This window comes from Pygoscelis adeliae, unplaced genomic scaffold, assembly GCF_000699105.1.
Source record: "Pygoscelis adeliae isolate BGI_AS28 unplaced genomic scaffold, ASM69910v1 Scaffold122, whole genome shotgun sequence".
In the NCBI taxonomy this organism is placed as follows: domain Eukaryota; kingdom Metazoa; phylum Chordata; class Aves; order Sphenisciformes; family Spheniscidae; genus Pygoscelis; species Pygoscelis adeliae.
In genome coordinates this window covers 5,932,100-5,947,107 of record NW_008824358.1, presented here as the reverse complement: position 1 = coordinate 5,947,107, position 15,008 = coordinate 5,932,100, and the positions used below count along the sequence as shown (strand labels likewise).

Genomic DNA, 15,008 nt, shown 5'->3' with positions numbered 1-15,008 from the left:
AATAGCTATTTTGGGGCCCCATTTTACCTTGGTCCTGTCCAATTTACACTACAGCAATTCCATTTACTGACACTGGAGAGACTGTAGTATGAATGAGAGTAGGGTGCAGACCCTTATGGAGAGGTTGTGATGCTTTTCTTTAAAAACTAAATAAAATACGTTGGTCTAAGATCCCAGCTCTTTATTTTATACGGATGCAGGTTGAATGGTCCATGCCTTATTCATTCCTTCTTGATAGGGGGTGACCCGGTAGAGTCAGGATGCATGCCAATAATCTTAATGTGCAGCCATAAAAATACCAGTAAATATGTATATATAGGTAAAGCAACACAGTAGTTGTGTTTACAACACAGTAAAACTGGCTTATCTCTCCATTACCTTTCTGTAAAGCCTACTTGCTTCAGTTAATGCTTTGAGTGGTGAGAAAAATGACACTTCTCTTTCTTATGTTTTTAAACCTCACTCTCTGAGGTGATACTAAGTGCAGGAAAGGCTCCTGGCAGGCTCAGATCAGTGGATATTAGAGCTCTTACCAGTACTGCAAAGGAAATGCAGGTCCCAGTCTAGGACTCTGGGAGGAAATGCCTTTCAGCGTAAGTTTATCTTTCAAATAGCCCATCCCAGTTACGTTTGAGTCTGCACACAGACTCTGTCAATGCTCTAGGATACTAAGCAGTTCTACCTTTTTCTTTCTTTAAATAAAGCCTTTTGGTTCATCTTTAATACTAAATGATGAAGTGAGCTGTCTGTTGTACATTCTAATGTTTATGAAATTATATATAGTTGTGGCAAGGAATGCAAGGTGGCCTGCAAGCACATCCCAGATCATCATCGTCTTGTTGGTTACCACAGCCTTATACATCACCTGTTTGCTTCTTTTTTTTTTTTATGATACATAATGCTTTTCCATGTTAATCTTTGCCATCTGCACTTCAGTCTTTCATGAGAGCTTTTTAGCTCAGTTCACTGAATCTTGTGTTGCAATACATCAGATGTACACAGCTGTATTTCTGATTTGAGGAGCGAAATGTGCTGCTGTTGATCTGAATTTAGACTTCTGACGACTAGCTGAGCAGTGCAGCTGGATTGTTCTGTATTGGCTGAGCTCGTAAAGTGAGAAAGATGATTGAAAGGATGTGCTTCAGTAATTGTACTTTTGCTGTAACTTGTCTTTCCACTTCATGATGCATGTTTTTTTTTCTTTTGTCAGGATAAAAACATATAGCTTCTTAATGCTTTTAAAAATTCCATATAAATTTATGCAGATGATCTGGTGACTACCTACACCAGTGTTGGCTCTCTGTGCCTGTAAGAGTATGACAGTTCTCAGAGCAGTATAGCTGTAGCTTCAGACTCCACCATCTGGGAAGCCTTCAGATGTATTCTGGCTACCAAGTAGTATGCAAAAATAATTTATGTAGATACACTTTTTTTTACTTGTATTAGTACACTTATATATAAAAATTACACTTTTATCATGAAGAAAATGAATTAAGTCATCGATTAATGTCATCACTTTAGGCACTAGAGGTGTAAGATTTCACCTATTTATTATAGCCTATGGTACTGGCTTAAAACATTAAAATGGTACTTAGGCCAGAACAATATATAGGCTGTCATCTATTTGCATCTGAAAAAGGCGAATACGTCTCTATTATTTAAGCCGTGGCGCAGAGACTTAAGTTGATGAACAGAATATAATGTTGCTTCAAGCACTATGAAAATCAAAGGGATGTCTCCAGTCATTGTCACCAGCTGTCTTGTTGCATGTTACAGTCCCGATTTAAATATCTCAAGAGTAGCACTTTAGCACTAAAGCACTTGCAACTAACCTCTCAGTCACGATTAAGAAAACTGTATTCATGTACGTGGTAACTGTTTTGTTGTAACAGTACAGTTTGCTATTAATGTTTGTCCTCCGTTGCGTTGTCTCTGCATGCCCGATGCATGTTTCCATTAAAGGTTGTTTAGCTCCTGTTTTTTCTCTATTTTCATGACACATTCTTCGCATAGCTGTTTGTGATTCAGATTTATTTTGCTTGTTTTCTGTTACTTGTAGATAACACATGAAAAGGAAATAAAACCTGAAAGAGCATCAGAAAAGCTTTTCATAGCCCTTTTACAATCAGTAGAATTTTAAGTAGAAGTTACAGGTCTGATTGTGTGATTAAAGTTGGCAGTTATCTTTTAAAAACCACAGGGTTGCAGATTGCAGCACTGAATTACATGTTATTTCCCATAAAACCACGTTAAGTAGCTGTGCAGTGGCTACTGTTTTGAAACTGGTCTGTTTTACTTAAGATTAGTGGTTATAGGTGCCCCAAAATGGGTAATATTTTCACATCTTGCCGGTATCGCTACAGAAAACATACTACTTTCAGCATCGGTTTAGGTAACGGGTAGTTTTGGGTAGTTTATGTAAGTTGTTGAGATAAGTTACCGTGGTCTATGTAATTCCTCATTGCTGGTCACAAAGGCTTCATGCATCGCAGACAGGGATCCAGCCAGTTGAAAAGCAGAGAGTTTGAAGTTCAGTAGCTGTCACTGGTCAAGAAGATTTGCAAAGGGCTGTCCTTTTTCTTGAACGCGATCTGTTGGCCGTCGGTGATCAGCACTGGTGATGATTGATTAATTGAGCTTTCACTGGTGAATCAGTGGTTGCTTATTTCACTACCTGTGTTACAGTAGCTGTGCTGGCAGAGTTTGGATAATCTTCAGCCTCATCTATTTATTTACCCTCTCCCCCCTTTAATGCAACATTTTTATTATATTTTGAGATTTGGATACAAACAGTGACGTTTGATGGCTTAGATTTATCCTAATTGTGAAGAAGCAGTGCCACTGATTTTTACTTCCACTGGGTAACAGTGCAGGGTAGATGTTTCCTCTTATAAACTAGGCTGTAAGGCCACACGTCTTCAGGGACAGAGTAAAATAGATATGACTGAAGTGGAATGTGAGCTGTGATCCTTTCCCTGTTTCAGTGGTGTAGTGTCTGTACTCTGGAGATTTAGATTGCTTAAAGGCAGTTAACCAATCCTTCCCATATTCGTAGCAAGTTGACACTTAGATCTTCCTAGGTCAATATATGAGGTACGAAGGTGTGAGGTACAATAACGTGTACTTGGCAGGTATAAGAAGTTCTAGCAAACGGTGGCAAAATTTAGTTTGTTGCATAATAATTCGGCTGCTTTTGAATTGTCCAGGCCATGTGCAGAAGTGGGAATGTCTAATTATCGTGCCATTCACAAATACCTGCTTGTCTGCATAAAAACAGTCCAGAATGTTTGTAATCTACTAGAGCATTAGCAGCACTAAGCTTTAGTAACTTGCTAATAATCATAATAATAATAATAATAATACACACTGGTTGTGTAACTCCTGAGCTGCTACCGATGGCTCTACATGTCAAAGTAATGGTACAAGAAAAAAAAAAACTGGGACCAAGCTGCATTTCAAAAGCTTATAGCCATTAGGATTCCAATTTAAATGATTTTTGGATGAATGGCTCCTGAAGACGTCGACAGCTTGACCAGTCAGAGCTGCTGGAAACATGGCTGCTCTCTAGGCTATCTCGATCACAGTGCGACAGGCAACGCGATCAACAAAGCAAGTGATGGGCAAGGCCTTGGTTCTGTCTTTGTTTGGGGGTAAATAGCTGTGTGATGTTGTGTGACTGTGGTGGTTTTCAGTTCCTTTAACAAAAATCCAATCCACCTAATAACGAAAGTCTGAAAAAGACCTTGATAAATTGACACATGACCTCATTTCCCTTGTCTTTAAGATCCAATATCCTAACTGGGATGGTGGAGATGAAATGCATGGTGTAATCTTTCTAATTTCTGCATGTTTTGATTTTGTTGTGTCACTAGGGGAATGGGGAAAGCGGGAAAGGAGCTTTTACAGAAACAAATAAATTGCACAGATTTTTGTAAATGCTCCTGGGCAATTTTGACATATTTTTCTGCTGACTCATAGTTAATATCTTTTATAGACTTTTAATACCCCAGTAATGCCATAAATGTATTTAAGGTGGCTGATGTGTATAACTTCTACTGTTCCTCTAGGTTTGCAGAAAGTGTGATTGTTACTGTTCCAAACATTTGACTACTTAGCAACAGAATTGAATGCTCTCATTTTAGGAATAACAATATATAAAAGAATATGAATTGACCAGCAGAGCAAAGCACAGTAAAATTCACACTGATGTTCAGCTGCTCTTATTTTCCCATCTCTCCACCTATAAAATGGGTACTAATCCATTCATACCTTCTAATTTCCTTGGCCTTCTGTGTCTCCATGGAGCGTGAGAAAGATCTTATTGGCCTGGGTCATTCTCCAGGCAAAGTTTATACACAGCCACATTGTGCAGGGAAACAGATTAACTGCAAGATACCTCAGTGTTGTGAGGCTTCTAGCTGAACATTTTTTCCACTGTTCCTAGGTGGCAGAAACTGCAGAAACAAATGAAATGGTCAATGGAGCTGCAGAACAGAGGACAAGTTCGAAAGAGTCTAGTCCTGTTCCTTCTCCAACGGCAGACCGCAAAGCCAAGACCGCCATTCAGGCTCAGACTGCTGCTACCCTACCAGCCAAAACACAGGAGATTCCTTCAGCTCAGATGGAGGGCTTCTTACATCGCAAACATGAGTGGGAGACACACAGCAAGAAAGCCTCGAGCAGGTAAAGTACTCGATGCGTGATGCAGATAATTGCATCTGAACTCGCCAGGATGTAAGACAGTAAATGTTGTCCCTGCTGTTGTTGTCTTCTCACAGCTCCTAAAGACCTTTCAGGCTTATGCTCCTGTTGTTGTAGGAACTGCGTATGGATGGTTGAACAGTATATTTGATGAAGTTGCAGTCTAAAGACACACGGTAGAAAATGCAGTGTTAGCCATATTTGGAAGGTGGAAAACTGAGGCATAAAGATACCATGACTTTCCCACTTCACATGATGAATTTGTGGCAGTAGTGGCATTTGATTCCAGATCTCTCAAGTTGTACATTACTACAAGAAAAGAAAAACACGTAGGTGTGAGAATAGAAATGTCCATATTCTTCTGACATTTTCTGTTTGCACATTAGCACTTTCCACCTACTCTGTAATCTGTTCAGAAGAGAAAAGCGGGTGAAGATGATTTTGTGTGCCTTAGTTGATTCCATTCCTAAGGACCTGATCCTGCGGTTCTCAAACAGGCAAAACTTGTGAGATTTCTGTCTGCGCTGGAAAAGCAGACTGGGGTCCTTCATGACCTGAGAGAGCTCTTGAGACCAGATTTATGACTGGGCTGACAAGGAGAATGTTGACTAGCAAGTGGTGAGCTACACCACCATCTGAGGGATTTGGTAGGAGCCAAAGTACCGAGCAGAGCTGAGTGCAGATCACAAATGAGTGCAGTACTACCATGATTTTTGTTCGGCTAGAGTTGTTCACACTGGAGAACTATTTTGAGGCAGTGACAGCCACCAATACCAATATCTAGGGACTCTTATTTCTAGTAATCATTGATTTTTATAGCTGTATTAGAGAATGAGGCGGATGACGCCACTAAGAGTATTTGTAAAAATCAAGGATTTCACATGCAGTCCGTCCGTTAGTTTGCAGCACAACGAGAATTCCTTCTACAACAAAGCGTAGTCATTAAAAGGTCAATCCATTTCTCTCCCTAGTATGCAAACTGCCTAGTCTGCCAAACAATCCTCCCACTGTTAGGATATGCTTACGTGCTATCAAAGAGAGCTCTGGAAATCTCTATTCCATTTGGCTCAAAGTCAGTGGTTTTGTCTTGAAGCCATGCTTTTATGAGAGAATTTGCTGTCTGCAGTTTACAGGACAGCGTATGCTGTAGTCGCATCCTCAGAACTACTCTCCATTATCTTATAGAAATAATTGTGTTTGGTTTCTCCAGTTCTGCAAGTAAGAGCATTAGATTTATAAATACTTTTGTCGTTTTCCGTGTCTTGAAGGTCATGGCATAATGTGTACTGTGTCATAAACAACCAAGAGATGGGCTTCTACAAGGATTCGAAAGCTGCTGCTTCTGGCATCCCCTACCACAATGAGATTCCTGTCAGCTTGAAAGAAGCAGTCTGTGAAATAGCGGTCGATTATAAAAAGAAAAAGCATGTGTTCAAGCTAAGGTAAGCCTGTTGAAGCATCTCGCCGTTAGTTTAAGTTGTGGTGGGTATGTCCACTGTGCGAATTCATGGGAGGATCCAGCCCAAGAACTGATCGTAGTTATTAACTGCAGTATCTACTTCTCTGAACAAGCTCTTCCTGACACTGAAACATGGTATATTTATCAAAGGTAGCAAGCACAAAACAGTATCAAAATAATCTCTGCACTTTATTTACATCTGGAACAAGACTAGACGTGTCTGCCTAAAGTTAGGAGCCTGCATTTAAAAATGCTGGGCTTTTCAGCTGCTCCCTCTGGAATTAATGGAAAAGAGCTGAATGTTCGTGGTTCTGCTCTTTTCAAAATCAAGCCTCTTGTTTAATTTTTTCAGTACGGATTTAGGAGACTACTGAAGACATCTATCACATTTTCAGGTCTAGAACGTGTAGTTACAGACCATTTCATTGTGAAGTATGTGAAGTACTTGCTGTTCCAAGGTTAAAAAAAATAAGGCTTTTCCTTCCAAAATTGTGTTTGTGTTTTACTGATCAATCTTTTAGTGCCAACAGTGAAAAAATATTTTATTATTACACAGCTGCTAGGTGATTCTGTCAAAGGAGACTCACTTTATGAACTGATCAGTTCATGTATTCCAAGATAGAATTTTATTTTTTTTTTTTAGTTTTCTATTGATACAAGAATCCTCTAAAGATGATAGAATACATATCCAGGGAAATTTGCTTTGTAGCAAATACATAGGGAAATATATAGCAAATATTTAGGGAAATTTACCTTTCTTGAAGACAGGCCTGCAGCTATGTGATTCATCCTTTATACTATTTTAAACATCTCTGAATTGATAGTGTAAGGATATGCTGTTCCAAATACAAAGTTAGGCAGAAAAATCAATTCCCTTTTCACAGCACCCTGTCACCTGCATTGGGGCTCTCGGGTAGTTGCATGTAGCATCTTTTCTTTACTCACTCTCATTAGGAGAGTCCCCAGAGAGTTCACCGGCTCGTCATGTCAAACCTGTCTCTCCAAGCTGAGAAGGGGTATGTTGTTGAACACCTGAGAGGCTGAGGTCTCTACAGATCTCACGTGCAGGCAGATCTCTCACAGAAAGGTCTAGTAGTGATCTATGGAGAGTACACTGGAAATATTTTTCTTTAAAGAAGAAAGCGAGGCATAATTATATTCTTCCTAGTGTCTGTCTGTTATTTTGCCATTTAATACTTCATAAAGAAATTTTAAAATGCTTTCTTCTTGTGGGGAAAGATCAGGAAGCCTGCAACACAGCTCCCACTGGCCCTGCCTCCTCCTTGTTCAGATGCCTGATCTGATGTTATTGAGCCTTTTTTTTTAACTAATATATATCTTCACATACATTGTTAAATGTGTCCCAGTTAAACCATCTGAGTAAAATCAGCGCAGAAATAAAACAGAAGGGAGGCTCTGGCCTTCAGTGCGAGAAGAGGCCGCTACTCATAAATAACACACAGTGTAGTATCTTGAGTCACCACCACAGTAGTTGTGACAGCAGAGCAGCTGCAGAATTTTGCTAGGTTTCTACAAAAGCCATGAAAACTCTGGGTGTTGCCTGTGACTGTTGTCTTCTTAAAGTATTGAGTAAACTTTCATACTGTCTTTTGCAAAAGAGAAAAGATGTGCCTGAAAAAGCAAGAACTGAAACGGCAATCATCAGCTGCTGAAGATCGCAAGCTCTGCCGTGCGTCCTGACATACCGGAACACGTCCACTATCATAAGCGTGTCTAGAGACCAGAACATACACTGTGTGTGGCTGCCTCTGCGTGACAGTACAGGATACCAAAACATGAGTTGTCGGGGTGTATTTGTGCACCGATAGATGTTACGACTGTCCCATGCAGTCCCGTATGTCTCGGTCTGGTTATGTACTGTAGCTAAACAAGCAGGAGTGGAAGCAGTGTGACTACTACTAAGCTAAATTTGTGATGGTTGTTTTCTTTACAGATTGACTGATGGCAACGAATACCTCTTCCAAGCCAAAGACGACGTAAGTTTGTTTTTCTTATTGTTTATCACTGGTGTGGTGTCGTACAACAGGAAAAAAATAGCTGCCAAGAGCTTAGGGGTGCGTTTTAATTTCCTGGTCTGCAGTCTTGCGCATATGTGTGCGTAATGTGTAGATTCAGAAGCTCCCGCGGGCACCACCAGGGCGGCTGGGCTTTTCAGGTACGGCTTCTAGTAGACGTCTTCTGCAGGTGCGTAACCAGAGGAGTGCCAGATGATGAGTTAGGACCGCGTTTCCTTTCGTGTCCCACTTCTGTCCTTTCCCCTTCCACAATGTTGAGTGAATTAGAGAGGGCGTGTGACACACGGATTGTAACAGCTTTCTGCCTTTGGGGCTTCTTGAAGGAGGAGATGAACACGTGGATTCAGGCCATCACATCAGCTATCTCTTCTGATAAAATCGAAGTGTCCCCGACCACCCAGAGCACTCCAGCCTCCAGCCGTGCCCAGACCCTGCCTGCCAGCGTCACAATAACCAGCGAGTCCAGCCCTGGCAAGCGGGAGAAAGACAAAGAGAAAGACAAAGAGAAAAGATTCAGCCTTTTTGGTAAAAAGAAGTGAACTCCATCTCCACACACTGCACTTCTCTGACCGTTCCAGTGGAATTCCAGCATGCGAGCTCAGAACCAATACGTTACTCTCTGTGCCTCATGTTCCTCAATGTGATTGACATTTTTTTATTTATAGAGCGTTTTAAAATAAAAAGCCAACAAAAAAGAATCTAAAGTTACAAATGTATGAGGTGCATTGGGCAGCTTCTGTAGGAGGGGGAGGACCAGGTTTTGGGGGTTTGTTTTGTTTGTTTTTTTTTTAAATGAAGTTAATGTAGATTAGATCTTAATATTTAAACTGTTCCTCAATTTTGTGAGGCTGTCTTGGAAAACAACCCACTCCTAGTGCTATTGGTATGCAAGGCAGCGGTGCTTTCGAATCTACTGTGCACATCAAAAACCAATGTACAAATTTTCAAAAACGTTCACTTCCATTTAAGGTTGTTATGCTGAGTCTTGACTAGTAGAGCCTCCCATTACAATTCTAACATTTATTAAAATGATAGTGTATTATCTTTGCTGTAACAGAGTGCAGGTATGCATTAACTTACGGACAAACCATTTATATCCTGGCATTGGTTATTAACACGACCTGAAGCTTTTCTGCATCGAGTACGACAGACGAGAATGTTGGTGTACAAGGTGGATTAGCAGGCTGATACAGTTTTAAATAATCTGTAATTTCAAAAATTTTTTTTTTTGCTGAAATACATTATATTGTATGTTTCAGATAATTCTAGTACAAAGTATAATAAGACTAGATGTATAATAAACCCTTTAAAATCATTGATAAGTGTAAAAGTGGAACTGAAGCATTTACTGGAAAAGTAATGTTACTCAAATGGTTACTTGCTTGTCAGCTGCAGCACTGTGTGTTATAATTTTGCTACATTACCTTGCTCTTTGATACATAGTGTGCATTTCTCTGTCACTGTAACTATTGTAATGAAAAATTTCCATCTTACTGCACAATCAAAAATTACATTTAATAGGAATGAACTTTCAATGACTGGGCCTGTAGTCAAGAGTAGTACTGGAACTGGCTTTCAGTTGTATCGAACTATACCTCTAGACTTTTACCCTATCTGTTAAATATATGCTATGTCATTAAATGCTTTTAAAACTAAATATGCTGGTTAAGTTTCTTATTTCATTTCTGACGATGTTAAATCATAATTTTGAAAGAGGATCAAAAATAAAGTTGTTTTAAAATGTCATCTCTCCTGTGCACTGAAACCAATGCCTTCAAATGTAATTCCATTTTTTTGTGCAAAAGTTCATACTGAAATAGTTGTTTTCTCTCTTTCCACTTTTCTCTACCTTCCTTCTCCCTTCATTTCCCACCTGCCTGCCCTTTCACCCTGCCCCCCAAACTAAGTGCCAAAGAATAAAGAGAGAAGGAATTAAATCAACGTTTTGTAAAATATTTTGACGTAGATATTTTTTGTGAGAAATAAGTCCAGCAGAATCGGAGGAAGTAAGCATAAGCATAGGCTAGGGCGACTGAACGAGTTACCTGAGCGTCTTACCCAATTGAGGTAAATATCCATGTACTAGTTTGCAGGAAAAGAACATTATTTTAAGTAATCTTGGTTCTCCAACTTTCTGCCTACCCTTTGCTCAAGTGCTGAAGTCCTCAGTAAATCAGGTAGTAATTGAACTTTATCATTTACTGAAGACTTGTCCTGCCCAGTTTAATTTCACTGGGGTTTTTTATGTCCTTTTTTTTTTTTTTTTTTTAAACATACCTCTCTCAAGGTACAGCCACCGTTGCACTTCTGTGATGACTTACATCTAAGGCAGCTAAAGTGATTCTAAAGCTCACTATTTCCTTACCTTGTCAGCGTTTCAAAGACTAGCATCTTTTCAGAATTTTCTTTAGGTTGGATGCCATCTAGGGAACCATCTAAGAGGAATAGCTCCAAGAAGCCCTAACAGCCATTAGAAGTTTTAAAATCAATGAAATGTAAGGAACCTGCTGGTTTGTTGGGGGGTTTTTGTGATTATTAAAATACACTCAAATCTAATTTTAGATGGAAGGCAGATAAACTGCAAACTAGTGTATTTCCAAGCCACGGTTTTCTGAACATGCGACCAATACAGTGTCTTAATTCTTTTCATGGAGTATACTGTGTTTTCTGGGTTTTTCTTGTGTCTGAAGTTTTGGGTTATTAAACAATGGAATATTCGTGCACATGAGTTTTTACCTCTGTAATACTACATTGTTCCAGTCTAATTATTAGTAAAATGTAGGATGACACCACTAGTCTTGTAAATGTAAAATTTAATACGGTATAAAAAGCTGAGGTTTAGCATTAGAAGAGAATATGAAACATTCTTCTTAGTTGATTAAAATACATAAAAATGTTGATGCCGTACCATTTTTGTCACTTCAATTAAGCTATTACGATGAGTAATTTAACAGATTGATCTTGACTACCTGTTGTGTGTAATCTTGTAGTGTCCTGGTTGAACAGGTGTCTGAACAACACCTTCAGAATTGTTTTTCTTGTTTTGTCTCACCTCTTAACTGCAAGTTGTTCCTGAAAACTGCTTGAATAAAAATCTTTTCTGCTTAGGAACTGATTTCAAGTTGCTGAGGAACAAGCGTGAGTTCTAGTAAGCCTTGCCTGTTTCCCCCTTTGGACCGTCAGGGTGCAGCTTCCGTGCAGAGAGATCTGGTGGGTCAGGAAGAGCCTCCGCGGACAAAGCCAGGTCAGAAAAGTCAGGTTGGTGTGCTAGTTGCAGAAGGGAGAAAGAATGGGGGAATCTCTCTTGGATTATGTGAAGGGGCTGCTGGAAAATATCAGAGGAAGAAGAAAGACTAAGTATAGACGACGGAAACGGGACTGAAATTGGAACCGGTTGTCACTGCCGCCGGTGTTAACTCTTGCAGAGGTGGCTATATCGCTTTCTGAGCTGCACCACTGAACGTGGTTAGAGCCCTCGGTAGATGAAACGTTACATTCCTTCTGGTTACCACACTGAGGAGTGAGGATTTGTAGTACAGTTTAACACTGTATTGCAGTGTCCTTTGTTAGCAGGTTTTGTAAGATAACCCATATGTAAGTTGTTTGTTTCCTCCGGAGATACATTGCAAAAGTAATACAGAAGTTGAACCTTAAAATTTTCAAAGGCAATTAATTAAAGCCAACCACTGTGCAGCTACATTGCTGTCACTGTTACGAAAAAGAGAAATCCTCCTCTAGTCAGGTCAGTCTGCCTTCCTTTTTTCCTCTTTGGTGGGAGCCTCGTATTGCATTCTAAGCTGAGAAGGAATCGGAGAGTTGCGCTTGAAGGGTCCTTTCCATGTCCTGACGAATTAAGTACAATGAGGGAAAAATCCCCACAACCCATTAGCTACAAGAGTTAAGCATGTGTTGGGTGGGAGGGTTTTCTTTTAGATTGATGCAAATAATCTGTTAGTCCATCTGTTCTGCATAGAGAATATGTTCTATTGTAGGGTTGTGCTCTGTATGAGGAAGATTAATGGTGAAGTAAAAGAAATGTATGATTAATCTCTGTTCCTGTGAAATACTGTTTTAGACGGTTTTTCACTTCACCGTGTTCTCTTTTTTTATGATTGAGTTCACAGAGAATGGACTTCAAATGTGGAGGGTCTTTAAGAATATACTTTTGTAATAAATAACTTGCAGGTATGATACAGTTCTGCTTTTTTGTGGATATTTTGGTTTTTTCTACCTTGCGTAATCACAGGTGGCTGAATAAATACAGAAACTTAGATCACAATCAGTGGGAACAAACACTAGTCCTTTATATTTAAAAAAAAAAACCAAACAACTCAGACAATCAGGGTGTGCTAAATGACTGACTTAACGTTAAGAATTAAATTACTGGAGAAAGCAGAATTCAGCTCTCTGACACTACAGCTCTACCTATGGGCTGAACAATACAGCCGCATCCTGACAACAGGAGGAATGGAGGAGCGGGAGGTGTCGGCCAGCAGAAGCGGAAGAAGGATTCAGCCTGCTTTTCCGCGTCCTGGCATCAGGAAGGTATGCTTTGAGGTCAAGCAGAACAAAACTGGGGTAAGAAAGCACCAGAGACTAGCATCGGGATTTGAATTGTCCCCACGGCTACGGGTGTGCAGGGCCTAATTGAGGAGTCAGTATTCAGCGCTTGAGACTCCAGTTTATTTCCTTCCTTACTGCTGAATGGAATTTATCCCCTGTTGTCAAGCGTTTTTCCCTAGCCTTGTGACAGCAATTCAATGAATATTGTGGTTCTGGTGGATTATTGGGGTTTGTTTCAAAGGATTTTAAACAAGATTAAGTGCAAATAAGGCATAAAAAAAACCCCACAAGGCAGTACTGTAAATGCTGCGGTACAGGGGGCGAATAAAGAGAAATATATTACAACATACAGCAATTAAATGCAAAAAGCATGAGAGTTAGGTTTTGCTTCTAATTCAGCTTGTACCCTTCGTTGCTCTGCATTCTAACAACAGCCTAGCGGGCTGAGATGTCTTATAACATGTGCTAATGCTATCGAAGCAAATCTAGATGTGTTGCGTGTGCCATCACCTGACATCTGAGTCACTCGGTGTAGCTGAGGCAGCGGAGTCGCTTCAGCAAGCCCACGTGGTCACATCTGCAGTGTGTCATAATGCAGCATATGCAGCGTGCGCCCGGAGCACGGAGCAGCCGAGGGGGAGAGCCTGGGCTTCCCGGTCATCACACCTGCAGGAGAGTGCCAGAACAGAGTATCGGGAGACCTAAAGTGGTCTACTTTGCAATAAAATACAAATTCATTCTGTAAAGTATGGAATGAAGGATGTTGTGCATAAGTGTGTATTTCGTACTGAATGTTCCCTTGCTGCTTAAGCTCAGCATCCTGATCAGCCTGGTGGTTGTGAACATCAAATCTACAATGCAGTTTCATTACACGTGGTGTTCTATGTTTGAAGTGTCATTTACTTCTTATATTAATGAATTTCACGTAATAATCTTTAACTGTTTCATGAGATGCTGTGGCGGTTCATTATGTTACAGCAGTAGAAATTACCTGGGCCTAACATGAATTTTGTTACTAGTTTCTTCTTAGTACCGCTATTCTTTTACTCCCACACCTAGCTGAGAAAAAACTTCCCTTGTTCACAGAGTGCCAGCATTATCCATGAGAGGTCACTCTATCCAGAGAGATGCCTGGCTGCGACGGATCCACTGCCACCTGAACAATCAAGTCTTATTTGTGCACTCGAGAGCTAAGAGCTTGGATGAAAGTTCTCTTAACTTGGAAAAGTCAGATTTTAAAACAGTTACGTAAACTTGTGGCAAGATTTAGACGTGTCTCAGATGAATCATCATAGGAAGGAAGCCGAGTCGAGTATGGCAGCCAGGATACTGAAAGGCGAGGGAACACCACCATCCTCGCTGTGACAGAAAAAATGAGAGAAGTTCCTGTGGGAAGACCAACATCTCTGCAACGGCGGTAATAATTTTAAATTGATCACTGAGATTCCACAAAAAGATTACAGCAAGACAGCTCCAAATGCATGTCTGGATAAAGGCTGGCAGTAACCTGTTAGAGGTTAGGTCTCCCGTTAGGTCTGGGAGACCCTTCAGGCAGGAGGTAACGGCAGTGGCTTGCAGAGGGTTAGCAATGCAGAGGTACGACGGGCTCAACCAGGCTGCTTCGGAGGCTGGCTGGGTCTCTGCGGACCACGCTGTTTACTCTGTACCGCTGGGCTCTGAGCAGCAATGAGCTGCTTAGTAGACTAAGACGGATGTTTTTATCGATCTGCTGTACATGGCAGTCCTGGACTGCACTTAGACATGCGGCAAAACAAATGTATTATGGCTGGTTCGAAGGACTTTCTCTCCAGGCTAGGGTTTGAAAGAATATGGTATGTCCGATCGTTCAGAAATGGGCTTGCTTTGCATTTGAGGATGGAAAAGACTTGATTTTTTCTTTTCTTTTTTCCCCCTAACACTATTTCTGGCCAGATCCTAGCATTTCATCAATGCAAATCAGTATTTCCGCCCACAAGGAATAAGAGCTTAGAGCCAATTCCCCTGTTATTATTTTGTAGTTAAATTGTAAAATCACCGAGAGGCATCAATCAGGATTGGATTAATGTAATGCCAGGCAACAAACAGAACTAGATCACAGTTCCTGCTTCTGATCCCTCCCCCCAAGTTCTTACAGCTTTTATATAATTTAAAAAATCATTTACAGCTCAAATAAGAGGTACCAATTTTGAAATACCAATTAATATGCCATCTCTGTGCATCTGCTGTACATTCATCCATAGAAATATGAG

At 40.4% G+C, this 15,008-nt stretch overlaps 1 protein-coding gene across 4 annotated transcripts in view; it reads left to right on the top strand.

Annotated features, from left to right (window-relative positions):
• SPTBN1 (spectrin, beta, non-erythrocytic 1) overlaps positions 1-9,942 on the top strand; it is a 137,586-nt gene extending 127,644 nt beyond the window's left edge. For all 4 annotated transcript variants that reach the window (XM_009319604.1, XM_009319606.1, XM_009319605.1 and 1 more), the window contains 4 exons: positions 4,445-4,683; positions 5,970-6,143; positions 8,115-8,157; positions 8,520-9,942. In XM_009319604.1, the coding sequence (XP_009317879.1) occupies positions 4,445-4,683; positions 5,970-6,143; positions 8,115-8,157; positions 8,520-8,735 (672 nt within the window). In that variant the 3' untranslated portion in view covers positions 8,736-9,942. The remainder of the gene's footprint in view (positions 1-4,444; positions 4,684-5,969; positions 6,144-8,114; positions 8,158-8,519) is intronic.
• The last annotated feature ends 5,066 nt before the right edge of the window (positions 9,943-15,008 follow it).